The sequence below is a fragment of the Schistocerca serialis genome, chromosome 5 (genome assembly GCF_023864345.2).
Source record: "Schistocerca serialis cubense isolate TAMUIC-IGC-003099 chromosome 5, iqSchSeri2.2, whole genome shotgun sequence".
Lineage (NCBI taxonomy): Eukaryota > Metazoa > Arthropoda > Insecta > Orthoptera > Acrididae > Schistocerca > Schistocerca serialis.
In genome coordinates this window covers 366424522-366451659 of record NC_064642.1, presented here as the reverse complement: position 1 = coordinate 366451659, position 27138 = coordinate 366424522, and the positions used below count along the sequence as shown (strand labels likewise).

The 27138-nt window shown below is 44.1% G+C and overlaps 1 protein-coding gene across 1 annotated transcript in view; it reads left to right on the top strand.

Moving 5' to 3' along the window:
• Positions 1-26716, top strand: part of LOC126481942 (uncharacterized) — a 34453-nt gene extending 7737 nt beyond the window's left edge. Inside the window, exons 3-4 of the mRNA XM_050105901.1 lie at positions 19237-19804; positions 26706-26716. Coding sequence (XP_049961858.1) covers positions 19237-19804; positions 26706-26716 — 579 coding nt within the window. The remainder of the gene's footprint in view (positions 1-19236; positions 19805-26705) is intronic.
• The last annotated feature ends 422 nt before the right edge of the window (positions 26717-27138 follow it).

Sequence of the window (27138 nt, the reverse complement as noted above, 5' to 3'; positions counted from 1 at the left end):
AATCGAAAGATTTGCAGTAGGTGGACGAATGTCCCCAGATGGGGTCTTTCGGATAATAGTTGCAAATGATCATCTCATCTTACTAGGTCCGCTGTCAAACATCTTTTACCTCAACCTTCAAGCGTCCACCATTGCCTGTGATTATTCCTGTCAAGCAATGTGTCTATTCCTTAGCAATTGTCAAGCAGTGTAGCTTTCGGAAGATAGCGTAGGTACGTGAAACCAATCATGACTTGTGTAACACACATCATTCGCTGCAAGCCAATATCCGGTGCGTGGCGGAGGATAGGCGCTGCGCCAGATTCAATTGCCCCTTCCTAGTCCATTCAAGGGTGCGATGCAAGAAGAAAGATGTCCGTAACCCTAGGCGTAGGCTCGAATTTCCCTCATTTTAGTCGTGGTCTTAACGTGGGACATAACTTGAAGGAAATAATACGTTTCTTGGATAACATTGGAATGGGAGCTCTCGGATTTTTACAAGTAAGACTCTCCGCGATGCGCTTCGTCTCTCCTGTAACGCCTGCCACGGCAGTGTGTTGAGCATTTGAGAGACTTAACACAATGAATTCCGTAACAAATTTATAATCACATTTATTTTTTAGTGCTTATATGTTTTTTCTTTTAATCCTTTATCTACATCTTCAAACAGACCGTACGTTGCACGTAAAGTACTATGTACGAGGATAACATAAAATACATGGTTCTTCATAAGTACCTCTGGGGTTTCAGGAGACAACTGTGTGGAAACTATGACATAGGGAAAACAAGTACGTATCGGAGGATCGTTTCCGGCTGTTTGTCTCGATGTAGCAAATCACCCTGCAGAAAATGTCATAGCGCTCGGCTTTAGGAACATGTCTAATGGTGTGCCATTTGAAGAAATTTTGTTATTATTACTATTTGCTAAGGTCACTTTCGGCAAATGATGATGGAAGTAATTAATTGCAAGAACCCAGTTATACTTATTGGCGGAAGAGGCAGCTCAATGACTGAACACGGTCCAGTGACATTAATGTGACTGTCGACTATGTTCGAAACGGGCAATAATCACTCACAGACGGCAGGCCGAAGCACTGGCAGTGGAAGGCATCCCCTGAGTTGTACGGGGGGCGCGGAAAACAGTACAGTCGTTGTCGGAATGCGGAAGGGGAGCGATTTAGCTGACGTCCAAAAGGGCACGATGATTGGCTTCCGGGCCAAGGGTGAAAGCATTTCCGAAACGGCTAAGTTTGTAAACTGTAAGCGTGCCGCCATTGTTAAAGAGTACCGTGCATGACAAAATGGCGCTATCCTTTATCGGCGGTGAGGCAACTATAATGCACCGAGCGGCTTGGCGCAGTGGTTAGCGCACTGGACTCGCAGTCGGGAGGACGACGGTTCAATCCCGTCTCCGGCCATCCTGATTTAGGTTTTCTGTGATTTCCCTAAATCGCTCCGGGCAAATGCTGGCATGGTTCCTTTGAAAGGGTACGGCCGACTTCCTTCCCCGTCCTTCCCTAATCCGATGAGAGCGATGACCTCGCTGTTTGGTCTCTTCCCTCAAAAAACCCAACCCAATCCAACACAGCAACTATAATGCATCAGGGGCCATAGATGACAAGGGTGAACTACGGCTGTAGAGATGTGTGCGGGCGAGAAGACGTGCAGCTGTTGAGCAACACCGCCCAGAAGAACCGAGGGGGTACCGTCTCCTCAACGACCTTTCAGGGAACGTTGCTGCATATGGGCCTCTGCAGCAGGCGCCTGGAACATGCACTCATGCTGACTGCTGTTCATCGGCAACGAAGGTTGGAATTTGCACGTTAATAGGGCAATTGGACACCCACTCAGTAACGACAAGTGGCCTCTTCGGATATCAGATGGCCATTCGCATGCTCGGTGAGGAACGTTTTAAAGCAAACACCCTGCAACAGTTGCCGGAAGGGTCAGGCTCGCAGACGGAACGTTATGGTGTGGGGGATGTTTTCGTGGCATTCCATGGGTGATTTCGTCATTACGGAAGGCGCAATGGAACAACACATGTATGTATCAATCCTTGGGGACCATGTCCACACCTACAGTAGCAAAATGCAACGTGTCACATAGCTTGCAGGGTATGTGCGTGGTTCGAAGGGCACCAGGATGAGTGTACCATACTCGCCTGGCCTCCAGACTCGGCGGATTTAAACCCAATCGATGATCTTGGGACAACCTTGAGTGGGCTGTTCGCGCCATGGATCCTCAGGCGGAAAACCCAGTTCAGCTGGCCACAGCACTGGAGTCGGCGTGGCTCCCCATCCCTGTCGGAACCCTCCACAACCTCACTGGCTCTCTTCCTGCACGTCTCGAGGAGTAAGTAGGTGCGTTGAGCGCACTTGGCATGTTTCTATTACGTAACCTTTTTGGGAGTTAATTAAATGAACTATATTATATTATATCAACTTTTCATAAGGTAAAACATATTCTAAGATTATTTTATCTTATAAAAAAGTTTATATAATGTAATTAATTCGTTAAAAAAGGTTATGCAATACAAACATTCCAAGTGGGCTCAACGTAACCTCTTAACTACTGTCTCGCAGCTGTCCGTGCTGTAAAGGGCGGTTATTCGGTTTTTGGTAGGTGATTATGTTAATGTGACTGGGTAGGACTGAGTGTCAGCTACCTTAAGCGTATTGCACGGAAAGCGAACTACACAACCGACACTTGCGGGAATCAACTTTATCGCGTGATTAGGTACAGACATACTCTAGTTAAAGTAGTGTGCGTTGTTACTTGTCAGTTCAAACGTGCTGTTGCAAAATTGCATTTATTGGCAATGAGGAGCAGAAAGCAGTGACTGTGCAGACGGAAGTGCGAGGGAAATTTTGAAGTTGAGCAACTCGGTAGTATACGAATTACGGCAAGAGGAACGTGCTGCTGAAATGAATTGAACTGAAGTATTTACCCGAAAGAAAAAGCAACGAAATGCACACAATATACGAGGGTAATCCCAAAAGTAAGCCTATTTTTTTATAAGTACAGAACTCTATTTGTGCGGCAGTTGGTCACACTGTTATGAAGAGTGCTTCACGCGCTGTGTGTAAACATGCGCACGCCGCGCTCAGGCGCTGTCTTGGCTTGGCAGCCGTTGAGAATGGAGCTTCCGTTGGATGTTACCGCCAAGTGCGAATTGCGCGCAGTTATTCAGTTTTTGAACGCAAAGGGCACTGCACCGATTGAAATCCACCACCAATTGACGGAAGTGTATGGTGAGTCGTGCATGGATGTCAAAAATGTTCCTAAGTGGTGTAGAGAGTTTGCGGCTGGTTGGACCAAAATTCACAACGAACAAAGGAGCGGGAGACCATCAATTTCTGAGGAGACAGTGTTGAAGATTGAGCAAAGCATTCGTGAAGATCGGCAGATCACCATGGATGATCTCTGCACGTTGGCTCCTGAGGTTTCCCGAAGCACCGCTCTCACAATTTTTCGCAAGATGGGTGCCACGCATGCTAACTGAAGACCACATGCGGCAACGAGTTGATGCTTCCCGCGCATTTTTCATCGCCTTGCAGCCGAATAGGAGAACTTTCTGGACTGGTTAAAAGAACATTTGGCCGGAAAGCTATTCAGCTCCGACGACGAGGTGAAAGAAGAGGTTCATAACTTTCTGAACAACATGGCGGCGAGCTGGCATGACATGGGCATACAAAAATTCATCGACAGAAATGGTAATTATGTCGAAAACTAGCTAAATGTTGAAGCTGTAGGTCGTGCGGTAGCGTTCTCGCTTCCCGCGCCCGAAATGATGTAAATCATTGTAGAAATAAACAGATCTATGTGCTTATAAAAAATAGGCCTTACATTTGTGATTACGCTCGTATATGTCACTGACAATGTGGATAAATGTGTAATTTGGCAGCAATTTCTGTAGTATTACGAACAAAAAAGAAATTACCAACTTTGTGAAAACTTCACATCTTAAGTCCCATAGAACTGGAATTCAAAGCTAGCAAAGTAACTCTGGCGAGGGGGAGAGCGTGGGGACTCAGATGGGGACTGTCGTATGGAATGAGTGATGACGGGGTTTAAGGTGGCAGGTACTCCGCCCTAAAACCATTAATGCTGGTGGGTCTTTGTTCAAGACATCCTCGGCAGACGGACGAGATGAATATCCTTACGATCTATTAAACTGTCAACAGTCTCTGAAAAGCGCAATAGCGTAGTGTGTACGGGCACGAGCAAGCACGATCAAGGACGTTGGTTGGATTCTGGTCGAAAATGGATTTTGTTTTCCTTCTCTCTACTTTCACTTTTAGTAATAGCTGATAAAAGTCTTTATTACATCGGCTGTTACTGTCTGCCACGGCAGCTGCTTGGTCAGCGCAGTAGATTGCTAACCGACGGGGTCCGGGATCGATTTCCGGCATGTCGGAGATTTTCTTCGCTTGGGGACTTGATGTCGTATTGATCTTGCGTTCGTATCGTCGTTACTGACACGAAAAGTCGCCTCAAACACACTCTCGTATCGTTTTTCCACTACTAAAATGGCTAGCTGGGCGAGAACCGAAAGCGAATAAATTAAAACAAAGACGCCGCTGTTACATTTGTGCAAACATCCTTCCTTCGTTCCCCCTGTTGTCTCGCGAGTATGGAGAGAACTGTGCCTCTGCGATCGCTTCATTCTTGCAGATTCTTTCGCTCTTACTGAAGCATACAGGGATGTAAGAATAGTCGTGACGTACTGTTAGTACAAAAGATCAGTACACGATCTTGATGCACTCACAAAGCGAAATGACCGATTGTCAAGATCAGATGGCCTTTAACGAAGCCGTGTTTAGTGACACTGTGGAGTGTGAAAGACGAAAATTAATTGGTGCAAAGTACGCAATTGCAAATATGCTCTGTTAGACAAGGAGTGATATCTGGAAAAGTTTCACGCTGTAGTCCATGCTTCACACGAAAAACATACAATTTTGGTTCCATGCAAACAAAATGGTTGTATTCTTGTTTATTCCACCTCCACACTGAACAAAAACATATGTTGCATCAAACCAAACGAAAACTGGGCACAGACCAACGTCACTGTCGCAAGAAAGCATGCTATTTCTACATTCATTTGGTCATGGCAACTTGTATTTATTGGCTAATAGCGAGTTGTGAGATCATTCATTTCTGTAACTTATTTTAACGAGTAACCACCATTTAGAGAGTCCACTTCATCCTCACGTCACATTTTCTGGTATATCTTTACAGATACGGTAACGACTAAAGCGTGTATATGCCAACGTAATTGTTAGACATTCTCTGAACAGATATTAAATATTTAAATAAATTTGCGGCTATCTTCGAAAAAGTTTTATGTATATAAATATGTTTGTAAACACAACAATACCCACTGCCAACCGATCAGTTGTTACATTGGTATGCATCAATCGTTATGCCCAATCGTTGCTTCCGTCATTTAAGCAGGTCGCACCTTTTGTGAGATTTCAACTTGCACTCGAGAATGGCTATAAAGCCGAAATCATGATCCTGCGAAATAAATGGAGAGTAATCTACGGTTTAATGGCGAAAATTGCTTTCAAAACGGTTGCGTTTGTAGCGGAAATGCCGCGAGTCCGCGGCTATGCTTGCAAACTCGTGTACTCGCTCTCCCTGAGTGATGCGAGTCCACCTGTAGCCTACAACAGACTGTGGTGACGAGTGGACTGTGGCGGGGACTCGCAAGTCGAGTCAAGGGCACACGGGGCGGCGAGTTCGAAGATGACGTCACAGGACTCGCTGGCGAGTTAAAGCAAGTATATCGAGCTCAGCTCTGTGTACTAAATTTCACACAATGTTCACCCCAAATGACCTACAATTTTTAACGTCGACACTGACCGCCAAGAAAAAGGTAACACTTCAATTTATTACGGAAACAGAAATTTGTTTTAAATTTATGACACTTTTATGACACTAATCCACTATTTTATGATGGAATGTTGTGGTGCGATCTCATCTAAGCGTCCAAGAATGAAAAAAGGGAGACGATTACAAACAAATTTAACAAATTAAGGCTGAGATGCAACTGTTTTGTTGTTATACCCTTCACACTTTACTTCACAGACCTCGCAGACGATATCGGAGACCCCTGTTCGCATTCTCAAAAGCGTGTATTGCCACCTCTTGCACCAAAGACGGCATACAACCTTGCAGGCACGCTCTTCATTAATGCGGTAGTGTCCTGTTGATGAATCATATCCCATCCTTCTAGGAGGGTGTTCCATAGGTCCTGTAGGGTCTCTGGGTAATGCTGACGGGCTCTTCTCTCCAGTCGGTCCCAAAAGTCCTCAATAGAATTCAAATCAGAGCTTGGAGCAGGCCAACACATAGCATGAATCCCTGTTTCATCCAAGAACTCTTGCACAATTCTCGCAACATGTTGGCGTGCATTGTCGTTCATTAATGTAAAATCATTACGAATAAATGTCCGCCCCCGGTAGCTGATTGGTCAGCGCGGAAGAATGACAACCCTAAGGGCCTGAGTTCGATTCCCGGTTGGGTCGGAGATTTTCTCCGCTCAGGGACTGGGTGTTGTGTTGTCCTAATCATCAGCATTTCATCCCCATCGACTCGCAAGTCGCCGAAGTGGCTTCAGATCGAAAGACTTGCACCCGGCGAACGGTCTACCCGACGGAAGCCCTAGTCACACGACATTTACATTTATCACCAATATATGAAGCGAAAACCACAACATGCTCCAGAAAGATTTCCTCCACATACCGATGTGCGGTAAGGCTACAATGCTCCGCGAAGAAAAATCCGTCCTTGCAGGTATATTGATTCCTACCCGCACCATCAGAGAACCATCCTGAAAAGGCGTCCTGTATGAGAATGTCCAATGTGAATACCTTTCCCCTGGCCTCCTCCAGACCCTCTCTCCTCTGTCAGGTGATCGGACATCAAATCGCGACTCATCGGTGAACAACACTTGATCCCACTGTTGTACTGTCCAGCCAAGATGTTGCCTTGTGAAACGTAGTCGAGCTACGCAGTGCTCTCTGGCGAGTTCCAGACCTGTAACAGGTATTCTGATTTGAAGATTAGCTTCTTACAGTCTTCTTCGAACGGGTCTCTCACTGACATTGACCCCTTGAACCTGGGGACTCGTTTTCATGCTTCAATAGCGATGATGTTAGGGCTGCAGAGAGGCTGAAGCGGTAAGAAGTGGTCATCTCTCTTCGATTTTCCTCTTCTCAGGCCTGTTCCTGGTCTCCTTGCAACTCCTCCAGTTTCCCTGTACCTCCGTATGGTTCTGGAAATCGTGAAATGAGTAGTCGTCATACTTCGGCAAGGTAATGCATGCTGCAGACAGCTTCCACCAAATCAACAGCTTTTGCAGCTTGTTCAGGGCTTAACGGCGTGTTTACTGCAGAAACCTGATTTTGACAATCACAGAAAGACCTTACAAACACGTGTGATTGAAAGGAGAACAATTGAGGATACAACAATTAGCGTTACAAGATCGGGAAAATATTATTCGCCTTACGTTCAGTGATGTGTTTTCCAGTTGCGTGAGAAACAAAAGTGGAGGCTAGTGCAATAAACTAACAGCATTTCATAGGTTACTCGCAAAGCAATGCCAATAACATATCCCTTCTCAAAAAATTGGTTGACGCGCTTGATTAAATAGATAATTACACAATGATTACACATTATTTATTTGGTTTTGCGTTTTTCGCACCGGTCAGTGTATTTTCGTTCCGCGCACAACAGCTAAAATTTCGTTCGTATGCGTTATCAATAAACACAAAAGTTTATATCTTCATGCATGTTCTGAAGTTCTTCGATTAGTCCTTACAGTAGACACAGATGAATGATTACAGATATGTAAGAGCCACAGAAAAGTGATAATTGTAAATTCAGACAGTCCCACAAATCAGTAAACAATTCATCTGTTTCCAGCCCAATCAGCCCGACGAAATCATGCAGTCGATTTAATAAACTGACCCTCGTACATATTCGCAAATATAATATTTAATTATTTGATGTGTGGCATCTAAGTGCGTTTCAATTTTGAATTGCATAACGTTATTTGTAAACATTTAATAATTAATCACAAACATGTAGTCCTTCTATACGGGGTGTAAAGGGTATAAGTACAGATACTTCGGTATGTGGTACATTAATATGTACACACATCAGTGTGTTGTTTGTTCTTTCTCTGCGTAGAACAGTCTTCCTACAAACACGTCACAAACTTTACTACGTAATGTTTTCTGAATGGTCGTAATTGCACCACAAAGTGGACAGTATAGACTAACCGTGTTGTGTCCAAGCATCCACATTTCAAAACCTGACCTACTGCTCAGGGTAAAATAATCATTAATAGCTTGATCTTTCCACGCGTATTTGTAAATAGTACCCAACCTAAAAACATACAACTTATAGTAGCTATAATTATTTGTTTGAAAAACAATGTAAATACTGATTTAATGTTGTTCAATACACCGGCCTCAGCCAACAATAGCATTTATAACAGTTACACCATATATATTTGATGGAATCTGAGGTTGCCAACAGGAATTCTTCGGAACCCGGTCTACATGGACCAGCGCTGCATTCTTTCCTCATGTTTTGGCTAGTCTGCTTCGGCTCACCACAGTCACTTGCTGGTGAGGACAGCATTCTCCATTTCAGAAGTGAATCTCCACATCTTTAATGTCGCATTCTCAGTCTGTTGAGAGTTGACGAAATCTTATGGGGCTGAGTAAAGCCAGGAACTCTCTCAGTAATACAACGATCATGTTACTGGTGTATTTTGGAGTCATTTTCTCTTACAGAAATTGGTTAAGTTAATCTTAGTGAGACTGTATGGAAAGGCAAGAGGGAGATGTCTCGAACGATATCTGTTGCTTCTGATTTCAGGGATGTCAGAATGCTGCGGTAATCCAGTGTTTACTAGCATCTTGTTGTATTCCCTGGCCAAGGCTTCTTACCTTCACGGATTTGGGGATAGTATGTGCCTCACAGCAGGCAGCCAGATGGTGGGAGTAGACCTAATTGTTCCCGAAATTATGAGCATGGTATTATTAAGTTGAACATCAAGTTTGTTAACATGAGTGCTTTTCAGCTGTTCCGGTGCACGGTACTCCGCCGCCGAGTGCACCAAGCTCAATGCAGAAGTCCGCAGAGTTGTCGCTGATGATCTCCATGTGACTCCACAAAGTTTTGAACGAGATTATTTATTTCCTGTCCGCAGAATAGAAGAAGTTTTCTTGAAGCGGGATTTAAAAGAGAGGTTTCTTTCTATCGCGACACCCAAGTATGTTGTCTCCTTATTGTAGTTACGGCATGTGTCATCAACACAGACTTCCAGAGCTCTATTGCATTGTTTCTGATTAAGCAAATCACTTCTGTATCAGCCCCATCTTCGAAAGTATTCAGCCAGTGCATAAAAATCAGATATCAGGATTTCTTCCATAGTATCAAAACAAGTTTGCTTTATAGCCATGGCCCAAAACCAGCATAGCCAAATTTTTCACAATGTGTTTCTGGCATGCCGACAACGTAAAGGCTAATGAGCAATTATGCTAATACCGAACCTTGTGGTAAGCCATTCTGGAGAAATTTCTGGCTACTGATTTTGTTTCCCACGACGATCCGGATCTCTCTGTAACCAGTCATCTTGCCAATAAGCTCTGTAACATTTTCGCCTGGGGTTATCTTCATAAGTTTATAGAGGTAGTAGGGTTGTCTGGGGAAGGAGACGAAACAGCGAGATCATCGGTCTCATCGGATTAGGGAAGAACGGGGAAGGAAGTCGGCCTTTCAAAAGAATCATCCCGGCATTTGCCTGGAGCGATTTAGGGAAATCACGGAAAACCCAAATCAAGATGGCCGGACGTGGGATTCAACCGTCGTCCTCCGGAATGCAAGTCGAATGTGCTAACTACTGCGCCACCTCGCTCGCTGAGATAGTAGGCCTTTTCTCCATGCAGTATAGCAGATCAATTAAAAAGCCACAGATATTTTCAACGTCTCTTGAAAACCCGCTTCAGAAAGTGATGCGAGAGCCAGGACGTGGTCTGCACAGCTTCAATTGGGGCAAAATCCGGCTTATTCTACACGGATAGCTGTGAGTATTGTTTAACCAATACTATTTAGCAGTACTCGTTCCAAAAATTTATATACCGCACTAAGCAGTGGAATGGGACCATAACTTCGCGTAAGATCTCCATGTTTAGCTGGCTTTAGGAGAACAATTACGTTGACACATTTAAGTTCTTGGAGCATGTTTTCCGTCTTTAGTCGTGAGTTGAAGAATTCTGCTTACCATATTTTCATGTCATTAAAGCTAGGAGCTTCACCAGCTTTTGTGTTCTTTACTGTTGCTGAAATCTCTTCAGGGGTGATGCTGCAGGTATATTTAGTGTCTAATCCTGCTGTTGCATTTAGTTTCTTGAGTTCTCATTTAATAAGTGTTGTGGTCTCTCGGTAATTTCTACTTGAGATGTTTTGACAATGTGCGAAGCTATTTTGTTAGGAGCTGTGAGGCTATGTTCTCCTTCTAATTTTTAAAGCAGGGAACATGCTTTTCTACTGGATCTTTTGAAATGTATCGTCTGAGAAGTTTCCGCTCACTTGTTTTGTCATGCAGTATCAGTTCGTCTGGTTTTCCTCTGTCATCGCTGCTTTGAAAATCATTGTAACGTACCTCACACTTGTCGTCTCAGTCTGGAATGTATTGCTCGTATTTTCGATATCATCTGAATATAGCTCCTTTTTTTTTTTTGCTGTATTGAAACTTCTTATAGCTGACAACAGATGAAGGAATCCAGCTCAGGCATTTGTCAAGGTCTTGAGAGAAAGCACTCCAATTAGATTTTTGTAGGTTCCACCTAGGTTGAGGAATTGGAGTTATCAGTGAGATATTTGTGCCGATTTCTACTAGAGCCGGACGGTGTCGACTATAAGGGATACATGACAGAGTATTCCGAGTTGCGCTGACCAAGCGATGCTTTTCATAAGCTGTGACAAAACATAAATCTGCATAGTGCTTTTGTTTCCAATCTGCTGACCTGAAAAAAACGCGATCTTTAGTATCGAAAATAAGACGGATGTTGCTTTCTTATGCCCAGTTTACTAAGGCTTCACCACTGGTATCAGTCATTTTAAATTACTACTGTGTGTGGTAACTCTTAAAGTCTCCTACAAAGACTACAGGATGTCGGAATGTTTGAAGAACATACGTTGGTCAGGGATAAGCTGTATTTGTAGATATTACATATGATCACTTTCCCAATTTTAATAGCCGCTGAGTGGATGTTGTAGTCTATGACAGTGGGTAGCAGGTGAGCGTTCTCTGTTTTATTCTGGACGTATGTGGCTACAAAATTGGCATGGCAGCGCCAGTGATTTCATATCCTAGTATTTTTCCTCTAGAGCGTAGATGATCTTCATTATCTGCATGAGTTGCCCGTATGACAACTTCGTCGATATTGTCCTCAATCAATGTTTGTGTAGAATTTAGAATTTTGTTATATTTAATACCTTCAATGTTCAGTTTACTATTTTAATGCTTGGCCCAAGTTTACTATTTGTTTGGTCCTGAAAATGGCTCCTGACGTAATGTTGAGTCATTCCTTCTAAGTCTGTTATGTACATCTTGTATTACCAGCAGATCTAGAAAGATAGTCTGGCAACTAATTGTGTTGCTTTCTAAGCAGCATCCAGGGGTTACGTATTGGGCACTCTGAGGTTTATACCTACGGACGTGAAACAACATCGACCCCCACAAGTATAATTTAAAAGCATTGATGATGCCTTGTGAATAAAACGCGAAACAGTTCTGTGTGTAAATTACACATCACAATTTATAGTTACTCAAGTAAACGCAATAAAATGATCAAGTTCGCAAGTGAGAACAGAACAGAAACAAAACACAAGAAAATGTTCTGACGTTCATATATAATCCCCTCGTTGAAATTTCCGTGCAGATTAATACTGTGTGTCAGACCAGGACGCGAACTTAGGACCTTTGCTTCGCGGGCAAGCACTCTACTAACACGACCCGTTCTCACAGCTTTACTTCTACCAATACCTCATCTCCCACCTTCCCAATTTCACAGAAGTTTTCCTGCGTAACTTGCAAGAGTAGCACTCCTGTAAGAAATGATATTGCGAAGAGAGGGCTAAGCCAACTTTTTTCATTTGCCAGGGAGTTTCATATCAGTTCACACTCTGCTGCAGAGAGAAAATTTGTTCTTGAAACATCCTCCAGTCTGTGGCTAGGCCATGTCTCCGCAATATCCTTTGTTGTAGGAGTGCTAGTCCTGCAAGTCATGAAGGAGAGCTTCTGTGAAGTTTGGAAGGTAGGAGATCAGGTATTGGTGGAACAATGGCTCTGAGGAGGCGCAATGAGTCATGCTTGCGTAGCTCAGTCGGTAGAGCATTTACTGGCAAAAGGCAAAGGTCCCAGGTTGGACTTCTGTTCCGGCACACAGTTTTAACCTGCCAAGATGCTTCATATCGGCGCACTGCAAAGTGAAAATTCGTTGTGGAATTCCCTGGCTATTTGCACAGATGTACACATCACGATTACCCCTGACAGTAATTTTTTTGTTTGCCTGCTCATGAACAAAATCTAGGTCGAATAAAGCTTCTGCTCTGATAACTCTCTCACCAGTAGAAAATTTCTCCTTTATACCTTGCCCACCTCTTTAAGAAAATGATGTTTTATAGGCTTACCTGATAGCATTTCTGGGAACAACAGTTCAATGGACTCCACTTGATTTACAAAACATTCTTTTAGGAAATGTACGTGAGTATATGCGAACTGAAATGAGACCATTTGACGCAGACACGCACCATGGTTGAAAATATTTACTGTCTTTCATTGTGTTGCAACTTTAGTGATCAGCAGTGTAAGGCATGATGCAGTGCCTCACAAAATAACTAAAGCATCCGGAAGGGGAGGAGGAAAAGAAATGAAATTTCACGGATTCAGCTGGTATGTGATGTTATTGCAGTGATTACAAAATCTAGTTATATTTACAAATAATTTGGCCGTATGAGCCAGCTTAGAAGAATTACGTTGCACACCTGTATCCTGCATGCAGACAGTGATTCGGTTCGGAACGGGGCCATAAAGCCTTGGTACCCCAACCTGAGGAAAACAGGTCCAAAATTGTTGTTAAGTGGTGGTTGATGTAGTGGTTACTAGCACTGGGATGGAGTTGAAGTCCGAGCTGGTTCCACACATGTTGTGTTGGGGACAGATTTATTGATATTGCTTCCCATGGAAGTGCCTCAACATCACGCAGACAGTTCATAGAGAAACATGTTTGTGTGTGGACGAGTATTATCCCGTTGAAAAGTAGCACGACGATACTGTCACAAGAGACGTAATACATGAGGAAGCAGCATGTTCCTGACGTAACGTTGTACCCTCAGACTTCCCTCAACACTGCCTTTCGCGACGTATAGGCACATCCTATGGATCCCCACATTGTGACGTCTGGAGTAACTGCGCTGTGTCTCTCCAAAACACTGGAAGAACGTACTTGTCCCTAGGTGGCCGACATACTCCCCGACAATGATCATCTGGGGCAGTTCAGATCCACGATTCATCACTGAACACAATGCTACGGCATTCATCAGCAGTTCTTGCATCCGGGTCACAACATCGCTCCGTACGCAGCCGCTTGTGTTGTGATATCAGCAGCAGCATACTCATGGTACGGTAATTCCCTAATCCGGCTGTTAGCAGTCTCCGACGAATGGTGTGGGATGATGCAGAATCTTACTTTAATAAATACAACAACCAGCCACTTTGTTATGTAGTTTTGCTTAAGGTAATACGCATTATGGGCTTTCGCCCATCTTCAGTTAGCGTAATACATGTTTGAATGCCGGCCGATGTGGCCGAGCGGTTCTAGGCACTTCAGTCAGGAACCGTGCTGCTGCTACGGTCGCAGGTTCGAATCCTGCCTCGGGCATGGATGTGTGTGATGTCCTTAGGTTAGTTAGGTTTAGGTAGTTCTAAGTCTAGGGGACTGATGACCTCGGATGTTAAGTCCGATAGTTCTTAGAGCCATTGGAACCATGTTTGAATTTTCAGTTTGTACATAGTTGTAACATCGACAGGAAATTGGATGCTGCAGTTGCCCTACAAATTAACAATTTTGTTCAGCTACTACACTTAGTGAGTGGCATATTTACGATGTACTGCTGTTTAGGTGTACTACTCTGTTGTCTGTCAGATTTTTGCATTTATGGATGTGGTCCAAACAATTTTTTACTTCTGTTTTGCAGAAAATGGCTGCCAACTGACATATTTGAAACTTCCTTGCAGATTAAAACTGTGTGCCGGACCGAGACTCGAACTCGGGACCTTTGCCTTTCGGGGACAAGTGTTCTACTAACTGAGCTACCCAAGCACAGCTCACGACTCCTCATCACAGCTTCAATTATGCCAGTACCTCGCCTCCTACCTTCCACACTTCACAGAAGCTCTTCTGCGAGACTTGGAAAACTAGTCCTCCTGCCAGGAAGTTTCACATCAGCGCACACTACGCTGCAGACTGAAAATCTCATTCGGGAAACATCGCCTAGGCTGTGGCTAAGCCATGTCTCCGCAATATCCTTTCTTTCAGGAGTGCTAGTTCTGCAAGGTTCGCAGGAGAGCTTCTGTAAAGTTTGAAAGGTAGGAGACGAGGTACTGGCAGAAGTAAAGCTGTGAGGACGGGGCGTGAGTCGTGCTTGGGTAGCTCAGTTGGTAGAGGACTTGCTCGCGAAAAGCAAAGGTCCCGCTTTTGAGTCTCGGTCTGGTACACAGTCTTAATCTGCCAGGAAGTTTCATATAAGCGCACACTCCGCTGCAGAGTGAAAATCTCATTCTGGAAACATCCCCTAGGCTGTGGCTAAGCCATGTCTCCGCAATATCCTTTCTTTCAGGAGTGCTAGTTCTGCAAGGTTCGCAGGAGAGCTTCTGTAAAGTTTGAAAGGTAGGAGACGAGGTACTGGCAGAAGTAAAGCTGTGAGGACGGGGCGTGAGTCGTGCTTGGGTAGCTCAGTTGGTAGAGCACTTGCTCGCGAAAAGCAAAGGTCCCGATTTCGAGTCTCGGTCCGGCACACAGTTTTAATCTGCCAGGAAGTTTCATATCAGTGCACACTCCTCTGCAGAGTGAAAATCTCATTCTGGACTAACATATTTATTTACAGCCTCAAAATACATATGGTCAAGGATTATGTTTTGCTTACAGGTTCTGTTAGGGTCAGAGGTCATATTTTGCTTAATCAAAATATTGTGTTTGACGATATGTATTTTTCGGATGTTAAAGAAGATGTCAGTTGGCAATATGGCTGATATTGGGTTCGTTTCATGCAAAATAGCAGTAAAAAGTGTTTGGGCCACACCCATAAATGCAAAACTTTGCATTTGTTATTTAGTATAGGGCAGCTGCAGGATTCAGTAGGCTGTCGATGTTTGTAACTATATACTGAGTGAAGACTCAAATATGTATTACCCTAATTGAAGACGGGTGAAAGCCCAAAACGCGTATTAGTTTAAGTAAAAATGCATAACAAAGTAGATGATTGCTGTAATTATTAAAGTAATATAATCCACAGCGGCGGACGTCAGCAGTTAGTACAGAGTGTTGCAACGAGTCCGATACTTGTTCTTGGATGGCGTGCACAGATGTAAAGGTGTTACGATATGCTTGGTGCACAGTACACCGATATTCACTTGTGCTGGTCAGATATGGTCGACTGGAACCTCCGAAATCATTAAGATTGCCATGAGGTTCCCATGCATTCCAACGTGAGCCCACTATACAACCGAATCCCCCCAACATATGGATATCGCACGTTTCAACCAGCTTCTCATTTGGAGACTCACAATGTGACCATAACGTACTGTGTCAGGTGCTGGTAACGCTGTCACACAAGTATGCAACACCTCCATGCCCTTCACAGTGATCATTCAACATGTATTGTTAACGCCCCTTGTATGCCGTACCGGGCCTGGTAACATTTTTTTTTCATTTGTTTGTGTATCAATAGCTCTTTATCTAATACATTTTAAACGGGCGCTACTGACTATACATTATTAATTTATAGCAATTTTGACAGTGTTTATCTTTACCGTGAAGTGAAACATTTGTGATACTGATACCTAATTGAGAACTCAGCTTCCGCAGCTAATCTGGGAAGTTGCCCGTCTCTGCCATGAGGAGCGGTCCTCTAGTATCTACAACCACTGCCAGTCTAATTTTACTTTACAGTTCCCTACACGCTCTTCTTGAACTACACACTACTTTACAAAATTAACTGCTTTTCAAACAAAACAACAAACAAACTACACTACCAGCAGTGAAAAAGTTGTACATAACGTGGTTGTCTTTATGGGTAATTTAGTCATGTTCGGGATGCGCTGGTTGAGCTTTGACTACAGTCTTGTGTATAAAGTATTGGACGAGCAGGAAGGAAACCGTGAACCATAATCCATCCCAGGCAACCTCCATGTCTATTTTCCAACAGACAGGAGAGACGACATTCATCTGCTTCTCTGGTCAAATTCAATGTTCGTAAGTCCCGGCAAATGTTCTGTTTTACACCGGCTAACACATATTTTTGCCAATTCATTTTAGCCTCCAACACATCTCAGATGTATCTGAGGTGTGAGACTTGTCTAAACATTGGATCCCCCATCATTTTGAACATATTCCGTATATGCATGTTTCGATACTTTATCAACCAGCTTCTTAAAGATCGTCAGTTTTTGCAAGTATTGAACGATTTCTAAGATATAGTTTCTAGTTATTAGTTGCTTCTCGTCAGAGACAACCTGCTCGACCTCTTGGCACTCATATATGATGTGCTCGCGTGTCCCCATAAGGACGCCACAGGAACACTCCGATGTTCATCTTCTAAGTGTTCGATGCAAATACGCCGTGTAGGGATCAAGACCGGCGAGAAAATGTATTAGTCCCTGTGACGGTTCCAATATTTTCTGTTTCAATCTTTCTTTGACGTCTTCTTGTGTCGGAAGCATCCAGTTGACTCCGCCAAACTTCCGATGTTGTTTTCTTTTAGGTCCTTTGTTGTAGCCTGGTAACAACATTAGTGTTGTTACCAGGCTACAACAAAGGACCTAAAAGAAAACAACATCGGAAGCACTCTGGTGGCTGTTTAACCAGTCACAGGGAACTGCAACTATAAACATATGCATACCCGCCGAAGGTGCGTACATGTACATTAGGGTAGCCCTTATTTTTATCTTTCTAGAAATAGCTCCCACCTCCCTGTTTTGTTCGAATTAATAAAAAAGACGGTATGGGCAAAATTTCAGCTCAAACAGACAACTACAAGACGATTCTAATCGATCATGAAGTTTGGAACTCTTGCTGTGTGAACTTCGTTACGAAATTTGCCATTGTTATTGTTATTAAATAAAGCCGTATTATTAGAGATAACCCTCTTTCAAAATTGTAACCCTAATATTGTAATATGTAATAAATATCATAATTCTATTAATAGTAAAACATTAATTGTATAAGTATAGACACCTGTACTAGCCAGGTGGGGGTAAAAGTGGCCTCTGCCTATTATTTATCTTCTGCAGCCGTCATCAAATTTTTGAATTAGTGTTGAGGACGTGTTACGACTCACTGAAAGGGGCTGTTTCTGGAACTTTCCAAGACAAGGAACTCTTCAAGACATTTAGAGTAAATGGGTCGAAACTCTGCACAAACAGTACTTGGTTGGCGGCAATGAAGTACCTGATGATGTACGAGTTGTTATTCTTGAGTTTCATGAAAACCAAATTTCTACGCAGAAACAACCGCAAGATGATTACTGAGAACTGCTGGAGTTAACGATGACATTTCTTGGCGGCATTCCAAACAGTGGGGTATCGTTTCTCATCGCAGGAGCTGTAACTGATTCTGGATGGATGGTAAACCCCATATACGCATTCAAGTTATACATGGTTCAAGATCAACTCCACTTGTCTGGTATGGAGAACTCATTAACAAGAATATGTAATTTTCTCGTACAGATGTACATCGGGACTGATTTTCGTCAGCAGGAGCAAAAAGGCACGTTACCATGATTTTCTATTCGTGAGTGAACTGATAAATTATAATGATCTTGATCGAGTAATCAGTAAGGCTGCTACAAATAGTTTTCAAATACCATTAGTACATACCTCCAGAAACTGGGGCTTTAGTTTTGTTTGATAACAATATCCAAAAAAAGGTCGAGGCAAATGTGGCTCAAGTTATCTTGGGATTAGGAAAAAATGAAGAAGAACAAGGAAAAAAATCAAGTGAAACGGTACATTTTGCACAGAGATGACCTCTCTTGTTTTAGGAATATTGACTTTCCATCTTTTGTAACACCTGTTACGAAAACATTCTTCACAAGATTTTCTATCAGTACTCATTTTTTCCACAAAGACCCTTGAAATACGGAAAGACGACTCCTATTACAAGAGTGTAATTCAAGAAGTTGAGCATATGGTTATTCTGAATGACGTTGCAGAAAGAGGTGTCGGACTCATTCAACATTACAGTAACAATCTCCTAAAAGACGCAACTGAGGAACAATGTATGTGTTTTACAGACTGTAAAAAGTACTCAGCTGCTACCAACTCTTTCGTTATGAATAAATAATGTCCAGTCCTCATTAAGTCACATTATCTTCTGATTCTATAGAAATGAATGTCTAAAATGATAATTGTAAAGAAAACGTTTGTCAGACTGAAAATGTATATATCTTCAAAAATAAATTTGATGTTTACATTTTCGTGTTGTTTCTTGAATTCCTCGAATGAATTTTCAGTCACAATGATTTTAAACAATTAATGGGTTTGCCTGACTGTGTCATTACCCTCGCGAAAGACACGTATGCAGTGGAGATCAAGAAGAAAGCAATGACTTTTAAGGGAAATGGGTGCTGCGGATGCTATGCTCCAACTTGAAGGCGTTTGATGGTCGTCTAGAATTTATCAGCTTGCGATGGAATTTTTCACAGTTTTTTTTGTCCGTTGGTATTAAAGGTGGGGGTGGGAGAAGCAAAGCTCTAAACTTAAGGAAATTACATTCAAATAAGGGCTACCTAATGTACGTCAGCACTAGACCATCTATTCTGGGTCCTTCAGTTTTTTTGTGAGGCAGTGTAGTTGTTACAGCGAGGGTGATTTCTTACTGGTATATTGGGGAGTGGCGTTTGCTTCCTAAACTCGAGTGTGGGTCACGGTTGAGGATCTGTTTCCGGTGTTGGCAGACGGCGGAAGAGATGGCCCAGGGCACGGCTCGCGTCCGCTTCGAGCGCAGCGTCAAGTCCGCCCCCGCGCGCCGCCGCCTCCGCACGGCCAAGCTGCGGCTGGCGCGCCCCCGCGGAGACGAAGACTCCTCCGACGAGGTGGCCGACGGCGTCGGCGACGCCGAAAACCGCTCGCAGCTCGCCCCGCCGTCTGCGGCGGAGCCGGCGGCGCGGGAGGCGGCCACGGACGCCAAGAAGGCGGGGGGCGGGCGCCGCGGCGGTGCCAGGGGCAGCGTCGACGTCGTCACCATGGTGTCGCTGCTCAGCCCCGAGCACAGCGACGCCGACGACAGCGACGGGCCCGCCGCCGCGGCTGCCTTCCTGGCCGCCACGCCCCGCGGCTGGCTGGAGCACGCCGCCGCCGCCGCCGCCGTCGCCACCGCCGCCGCTGCCACGCCCGCGATTGGCGACGCCGCCCCCGCACAGTCCGCGTCCCAGGCAGACGTCGGAGCGTCGTCTACCGCCTCTTCGGCTGGCGCGTCCCTGCAGCCGACGCGCGTCGTCTGCCTTCGAAAGTCTCCCAAAGCGGGTAAGTACCGCGTGCTTATAATTAAAGTGCAGTTACAGAATTCCACTGTGAGCTGTAATTATCGTATGACAGCGAAAATTGGTAGATATTCTAATGCGTTAAGGCAGAAGCGATTTGTGCTTGGAGAAATTAGTTCCAATTTTGGCCACCAGTTGCAAGTTTGGTGCCGTTAATGCAAGAAATGTTTCCATATATAATCGATTAGGAAGGGGGCGTGGGTAGAAAAGATCAAACAAGTGATAAAGCCATAATGTTGACATTGTTGTTAACTGCCACTTACACAATTTGTTCAATATGAGCATCGGAGACGTCGATGGAATGTTGTACAGCGCCAGATTCCCACCAGGTGGTCAAAATTGGAACTAATGTTTCTCCATCGTAAATCGGTTTCTCGTTGACATATCAGAATATCTAACAAGTTTCGCTGCCATACTGTAATCACTGCCCACAAAGGACTTCTGCGAGAGGCTGCATTTTAATTATAACCACTCAGTATAAGTCACTTCGTGATTCACTTACCCTTGGTTGCTAATCACACTTTGGTTCAATGCTTTCATATCGCTACGTTTCTATCCCTGCCTATATCCGCACAATGTTATTCAGCCGCGGATCTTCGTTTCAGTTCTGGTCGGGGAGCAGGGCGAGGAGAGGAAAAAGTGGGGAGGAAGTCACGGGTTTTTACTGTCCCCTTCCTCCCAGTATAACTTGTCGGCATCCCCGCACTTAACCTGACTCACGTGCTTAAGATTTCAACAATATCAATAAAAACATGTAGATTGTTCAGTCCATCCATAAATATATAAAGTGGATGTATGTTAGAGGGTTGGTACTTTAATAGCGGCAACTATTTATTTACAGCGCATACAAAATAGATACGTGTTTCAAAGTTTTACTGACCTTCAAAGTATTGACCAGCATTGTGTATAACCCGTTGCTAGCGATGTGGAAGTCGTAGGATACTCTTCGCAGTGCCAGTTGTGTTGACAGTTCGAGCGGCGCGGTCTATTGCCCGACGAATTTGTAGCAGCTCTGAAGCGAATGCCGTGAAGTGTTTCCTTCGGTTCAGAAATCGAGTTGACCACATGAGGGCTTAAGTCAGGGAAGTGCAGTAGATAGTACAGCACTTAGCAGTCCCATCAGTCAGATAAATCAGTAACAGCGGGCACTGTACGTGCTTGAGCATTGTCCGGCAAAATGATGGCCAGGTCCTGGAGAAAGTGTCATCACTTCTGTCTCTATGCTGTTCATTTTTGGAGCACAACCTGCGACCAGCTTAGAGACAGGAGTTTTTGTCGTTTTTGTCTGTAGTTCAACCACGCCTAGACGGTCAGTACCACGGTTCGACCACGCCCGCATTGTTACTTTGTGCCAGGAAGGGGTCTCAATAACGGAAGTGTCCAGGTGTCTCGGAGTGATCCAAAGCGATGTTGTTCGGACATGGAGGAGATACAGAGAGACAGGAACTGTCGATGACATGCCTCGCTCAGGCCGCCCAAGGGCTGCTACTGCTGTGGATGAACGCTACCTTCGGATTATGGCTCGGAGGAACCCTGACAGCAAGGCCATAATGTTGAATGACGCTTTTGGTGCAACCACAGGACCTCATGTTACGACTCAAACTGTGCACAGTAGGTTGCATGATGCACAACTTCAGTCCCGACGTCCATGGCTTGGTCCATCTTTGCAACCATGATGCCATGCAGCCCTGTACGCATGGGCCCAACAACATATCGAATGGTCCGCTCAGGATTGGCATCAAGTTCTCTTCACCGATGAATGTTGCATAGGCCTTCAACCAGACAACCGTCAGAGACGTGTTTGGCGGCAACCCGGTCAGGCTGAACGCCTTAGACACACCGTCCAGCGAGTGCAGAATGGTTGAGGTTCCCTGATGTTTTGGGGTGGCATTATGTGGGGCCGACGTACGCCGCTGGTGGTCATGGAAGGCGCCGTAACGGCTGTACGATACGTGAATGCCATCCTCCGACCGATAGTGCAACCATATTGGCAGCATATTGGCGAGGCATTCGTCTTCATGGTTGACAATTCGCGCCCCCATCGTGCACATCTTGTGTATGATTTCCATCAGGATAACGACATCTCTCGACTGGAGTGTCCAGCATGTTCTCCAGACATGAACCCTATCGAACATGCCTCGGATAGATTGAAAAGGGATGTTTATGGACGACGTGACTCAGCAACCACTCTGAGGGATCAATGCTGAATCGCCGTTGAGAAGTGGGACAATCTGGACCAACAATGCCTCGATGAACTTGTGGATAGTATGCGACGACGAATACAGGCATGCATCAATGCAAGTCGACGTGCTACTTGGTATTAGAGGTACCGGTGTGTACAGCAGTCTGGACCACCACCTCTGAAGGACTCGCTGTATGGTGGTACAACACGCAATGTGTGGTTTTCATGAGCTATAAAAAGGGCGTAAATGATGTTTATGTTGATGTGTATTCCAATTTTCTGTACAGTGTTCGGAACTCTCGGAACCGAGGTGATGCAAAAGTATTTTTGATGTGTGTATATTTATTCTTTACTAGTAAGGCACTCCCACAGTCGAATCAACTTAAGGTAATCCCTGGCATCTGGCAACGGTTGTCACAGTTTTCAATTGCGAAGTGCAAACGACTGTATGTGAACACAATAGTCGTCCGCACAGCAATGAAGAGGCGTTGCCATGGAGACGTCAACGGAATCGCGTTGCAGACATACGAAGCAGCTGCACCCAGTCTACGGAAACTGTCTGGGATTATCTCACACCGAGTCTAATGCAGTAATGCAATTAGGATTTCGTTTTTAATATAAAAATGGCAAAACGAATACCTTTGGAACGCCGGGTTTGTCAGTTAGTATAGTTCATAATATTTTTTAGTCTTGATTATCTGCAAGGTTTACTTGTAAGCCAGTCAGTTTTCGGGTATTCTTACTGCCCCAGCAGACAAACGACAGAACACTGATAAACACCACACAGCAACTGTTCTGTGAGTTACTCATTAGTTGACACCACACAGAAGCGACTGGCACAGAGTGCAGCCGTGCATGTTGTAAATACTGTTTGTTGGCATTTAATGCACTTATACATCTTGCAAAGGTCAAAAACACACAGTCAATTTTGTGGTTGTAAACTGCATCCTCAAGTGTAGTAATATAAAGTTTTTTACCCAAGGAGATGTAAAAGTTATTAGTAGTTGCATATCAGAGCACTTTATAAAATCGATAAGGAGGTTACCGATAGCTTTGTTCACTCCTGGGCTCATGATTTGAAATACATTTTTTTTTTATATACCTTCACTCTACAAATGGAGTTGATCCACGGTAAACAGCCAATCCCAACTGTCTTATTGTGGTTTACAGTCATATTTCTACTTCTCTGGCACACAGATGTCATGGTTTGATATTAGGTAGTTTCACATAACCATTTTGTTAAAACCTGCAGCGATATCTTGCGTTATATCCAGATCCACAACATAATAGTCATCTACACTAAGCTGCTACAAAATCCCATGCAGCTCTTCCATTAATAACCCATTTTAGCATCAGTCAGTTCCACTTTTTATAGTATAGCTACAGAATTTTTATATTTCTTCGAAGCGGTTTTCAGTGCTGCCTTGCCGATTTTTATCCCAACATTCCTATTGTTGCCACATTATCGTTCCCCTGTAGGAGAAATGGTAGCTTCTTTTTGATCTCCTGTTTTGCAGAGATGAACTTGGAGAATTTCCTGTGTTGATAACTTAAATGAACCATACATTTTCTTCTTTAAATTATAAATTGTCTCTTCTCTATTGCTTCCGACAGTCCACTTGATCAAAGAATTAACCATCATACAGTTATCGCAAAACGCTGTTGTAACGGATGTAAACACATTTAAATTCTTTTTGCTAAGGAATGTAACATTTTCAGCGCAATTTATGTTAACAATATCAGTAACAAGATTGTCCAGGTACTCCAGTAATAACCACAAATCAAAGGGTTTGTCGGTTAGTTACGTCTTCCTCCCTAATAGCTGAGGGGAGTTTAGCACGTTAGCGGACGTCATGATTAAACTTTGCACTACCACAGAAGACTGATCAGTTATGGCTGTCAAACCTCCTTTTGTACTCTAAAGTTCGAAGATGGTGGTGCTTCGAGTCATGTGATCTTCTGATCATACCTTCTAAATTTGGTTGCACTCGCAATCCAATTACAAACTCCTAGCTCAGTTACACATCGTGTGTGTGTGTCTGTGTGTGTGTGCTGCGTTCCCTAGTTCCACGCAATTAAAAACTCGTACTGTGTGTGTTGGCAAAATGTATGGTCAAGCGATAATTGTTTTAAACCGTTACTGATCCTTTAGCAGACGACATATGTGGTGTGTATCCAACATGGTGCTGTATTCGTTTTTTTTAAGGTGAAGATGGCAGTTCTCGTTGAAGCAGGAAGATACCCTATGTGATCAAAAGTATCCGGACACCCCCAAAACATACATTTTTCATGTTAGGTGCATTGTCCTGACAACTACTGCCAGGTACACCATATCAGCGACTTCAGTAGTGATTAGACATAGTGAGAGAGCAGAATGGAGCGCTCCGAGGAACTCAGGGACTTCGAACGTGGTCAGGTGACTGTGTGTCACTTATGTCATACGTCTGTACGCGAGATTTCCAGGCTCCTAAACATCCCTAGGTCCACTGTTTCCGATGTGACAGTGAAGTGGAAACGTGAAGGGATACATACAGCACAAAAGTGTACAGGCCGACCTCCGTCTGTTGACTGACAGACACTGCCGACAGGTGAAGAGGGTCGTAATGTGTAATAGGTATAAATCTATCCAGACCATCACACAGGAATTCCAAACTGCAATATTATCCACTGCAAGTGCTATGACAGTTAGGCGGGAGGTGAGAAAACTTGGATTTCATGGTCGAGCGGCTGCTCATAAGCTACACATCACGCCGGTAAATGACAAACGACGCCTCGCTTGGTGTAAGGAGCGTACACATTACACGACTGAACATCAGAAAAACGTTGTGTAGAGTGACAAATCACTGTAGACAATGAGGCGACCCGATGGCAGTGTGTGGGTATGACGAATGCCTGGTGAACGTCATCTGTCAGCGTATGTAGTGCCAACTGTAAAATTCGGAAGCGTTGGTGTTATGGTGTGGTCGCGTTTATCATGGAGGGGGCTTGCACCCCTTGTTGTTTTGTTTGTCACTATCGCAGCACAGGCCTACATTGATGTTTGAAGCACCTTCTTGGTTCCCATTGTTGAAGAGCGATTCGGGGATGGCGATTGCCTCTTTCAACACGACCGAGCACCTGTTCATAATGCACGGTCTGTGGTGGAGTGGTTACACAACAACAACATCCCTGTAATAGAATGACCTGCACAGAGTCCTATTCTGAATCCTACACAACACTTTTGGGATGTTTTGGAACGCTGAATTCGTGCCAGGCCTCAGCGACCGACATCGATACCTCTCCTCACTGCAGCACTCCGTGAAGAATGGGCTGCCATTCCCCAAGAATCCTTCCAGCACCTGATTGAACGTATGCCTGCGAGAGTGGAAGCTGTCATCAACCCTAAGGGTGAACCAACACTATATTGAATTCCGGCATTACCGATGGAGGGCGCCACGAACTTGTAAGTCATTCTGAGCCAGATGCCCAGATACTTTTGATCACATAGTGTACGTCAGTCGCTCAGTGTATCGATATCTTGTTGCTTACGGGCAGAACAATAATAAAGCAAGATTGTCAGAAATATTGTTTGTTATTTATAACGCTAAATGGTCACCTCGTACATACGTATGAAGCCGTGGATCTGCAACCCACGACAACAAACGACAAATAATAGATTTGTGTGGCTCAACGGCCTGGTGCAAGTCTTTCAACTGGACGCTAGTTCGACGACTTGTGTGTCCCTAGATATCCCAGTTATCCAACTGGGGAAGGGTGGCCTGCTGTTTAACGTGGAATCCGAACCATGTGACCTTTCTCACGAGTCCTCACACCGTTGAGAAGTGGATGCTACATTAAAAACAAGATTGAAATATCCATACTTCGAACGAGATTCGAACCCGCGAACTCTCGGGATGAATGCACTCCCTCTACCACAAGACTACCAGGTCCGAGAAAAAACGGGTGCAAGATGAGATGGAGGAGTAGGAGATTAGTGTTTAATGTCCCACCGAAAACGAGGTCATTAGAGACGAAGCATAAGCTCGGATTAGGGAAGAATGGGGAAGGAAGTCGGCCGTGCTCTTTCGATGGAACCATCCAGGCATTTGCCTAAAGTGATTTAGGGAAATCATGGAAACACTAAATCAAAATGGACGGACGCGGGTTTGAACCGTCGCCACCTCGCTGGGTAAGAAATGAATTTGAGTGGTGGAATGTAGAAGGAGCTCAAAAAATATCAATTAAAATAAACAATTAATAGATCTCAGCTGTTTGCAGAAAAAGTGCATAACTTTCAGTAGATTATATTGCAAGCAGTGTGTAGTGGTTCTACAGGATGTCCTTCCCTCCCCCCACTCCCTTCGCAAAAAGAAAACTCCAGGCTTTAGGGACAGGTCCGTTACATAAAAACAATAAAAAAACAAATAGTAAATATAGGCTCTAAAATGCATACCTTGGGAGCTATGAGCACTTGTTCATCTTCGATACTATGAAACAGATCTCCTCTACTGCAAGAACTTTGGTTTTCATATTTTGGGGGGAGGTAGTATGGACCAGAACAAGAAAAAGTCTAGTAAACATGGTCTCTAAAATTCATACCTTAAGAGCTATGAACACTAGTTTAGTAGAATAAATGTTTTTCTCTCTACCGAAGATGAACAAGCGCTCACAGCCTTTAAGGTATGCATTTTAGAGTATATGTTTACCAGGCACTTTTTTCTAGGTCTGGTGTAAGAAACCTGGTCCTAGAGCTCTTCGGCGTTTCCTTTTTTCTTTTTGGACACCCTGTATATGTATCTAAGCCGCCTGTTGATAGGAGCCTTGTGATTTTAGGTATTACTTGTTGAATATGAGTGTCCTACAATAGCTAATAAAAGCCGTATACTGTTGTGTATTGGTTGTCCTAAGAGTGTTATCGACAAAGTTGTCCCTGCTCACATCTTTGTGTTGGACTCAGTAACTGCTAGTACTAAAGCGTGATACACGCATGGGAGCCAGTTGTAAACTTTCAGAAGGGAGGCGGATACCTGAAAAATACTAACGATTCTTAGACTTCATCAATTATTTTACACTGATAGGTCGTGAGGTCCTGCGAAGGGGAATGATTCACAGTTTTCAGATAGTCGACCGGCAACAGAACGGTGTGGGATGTATCA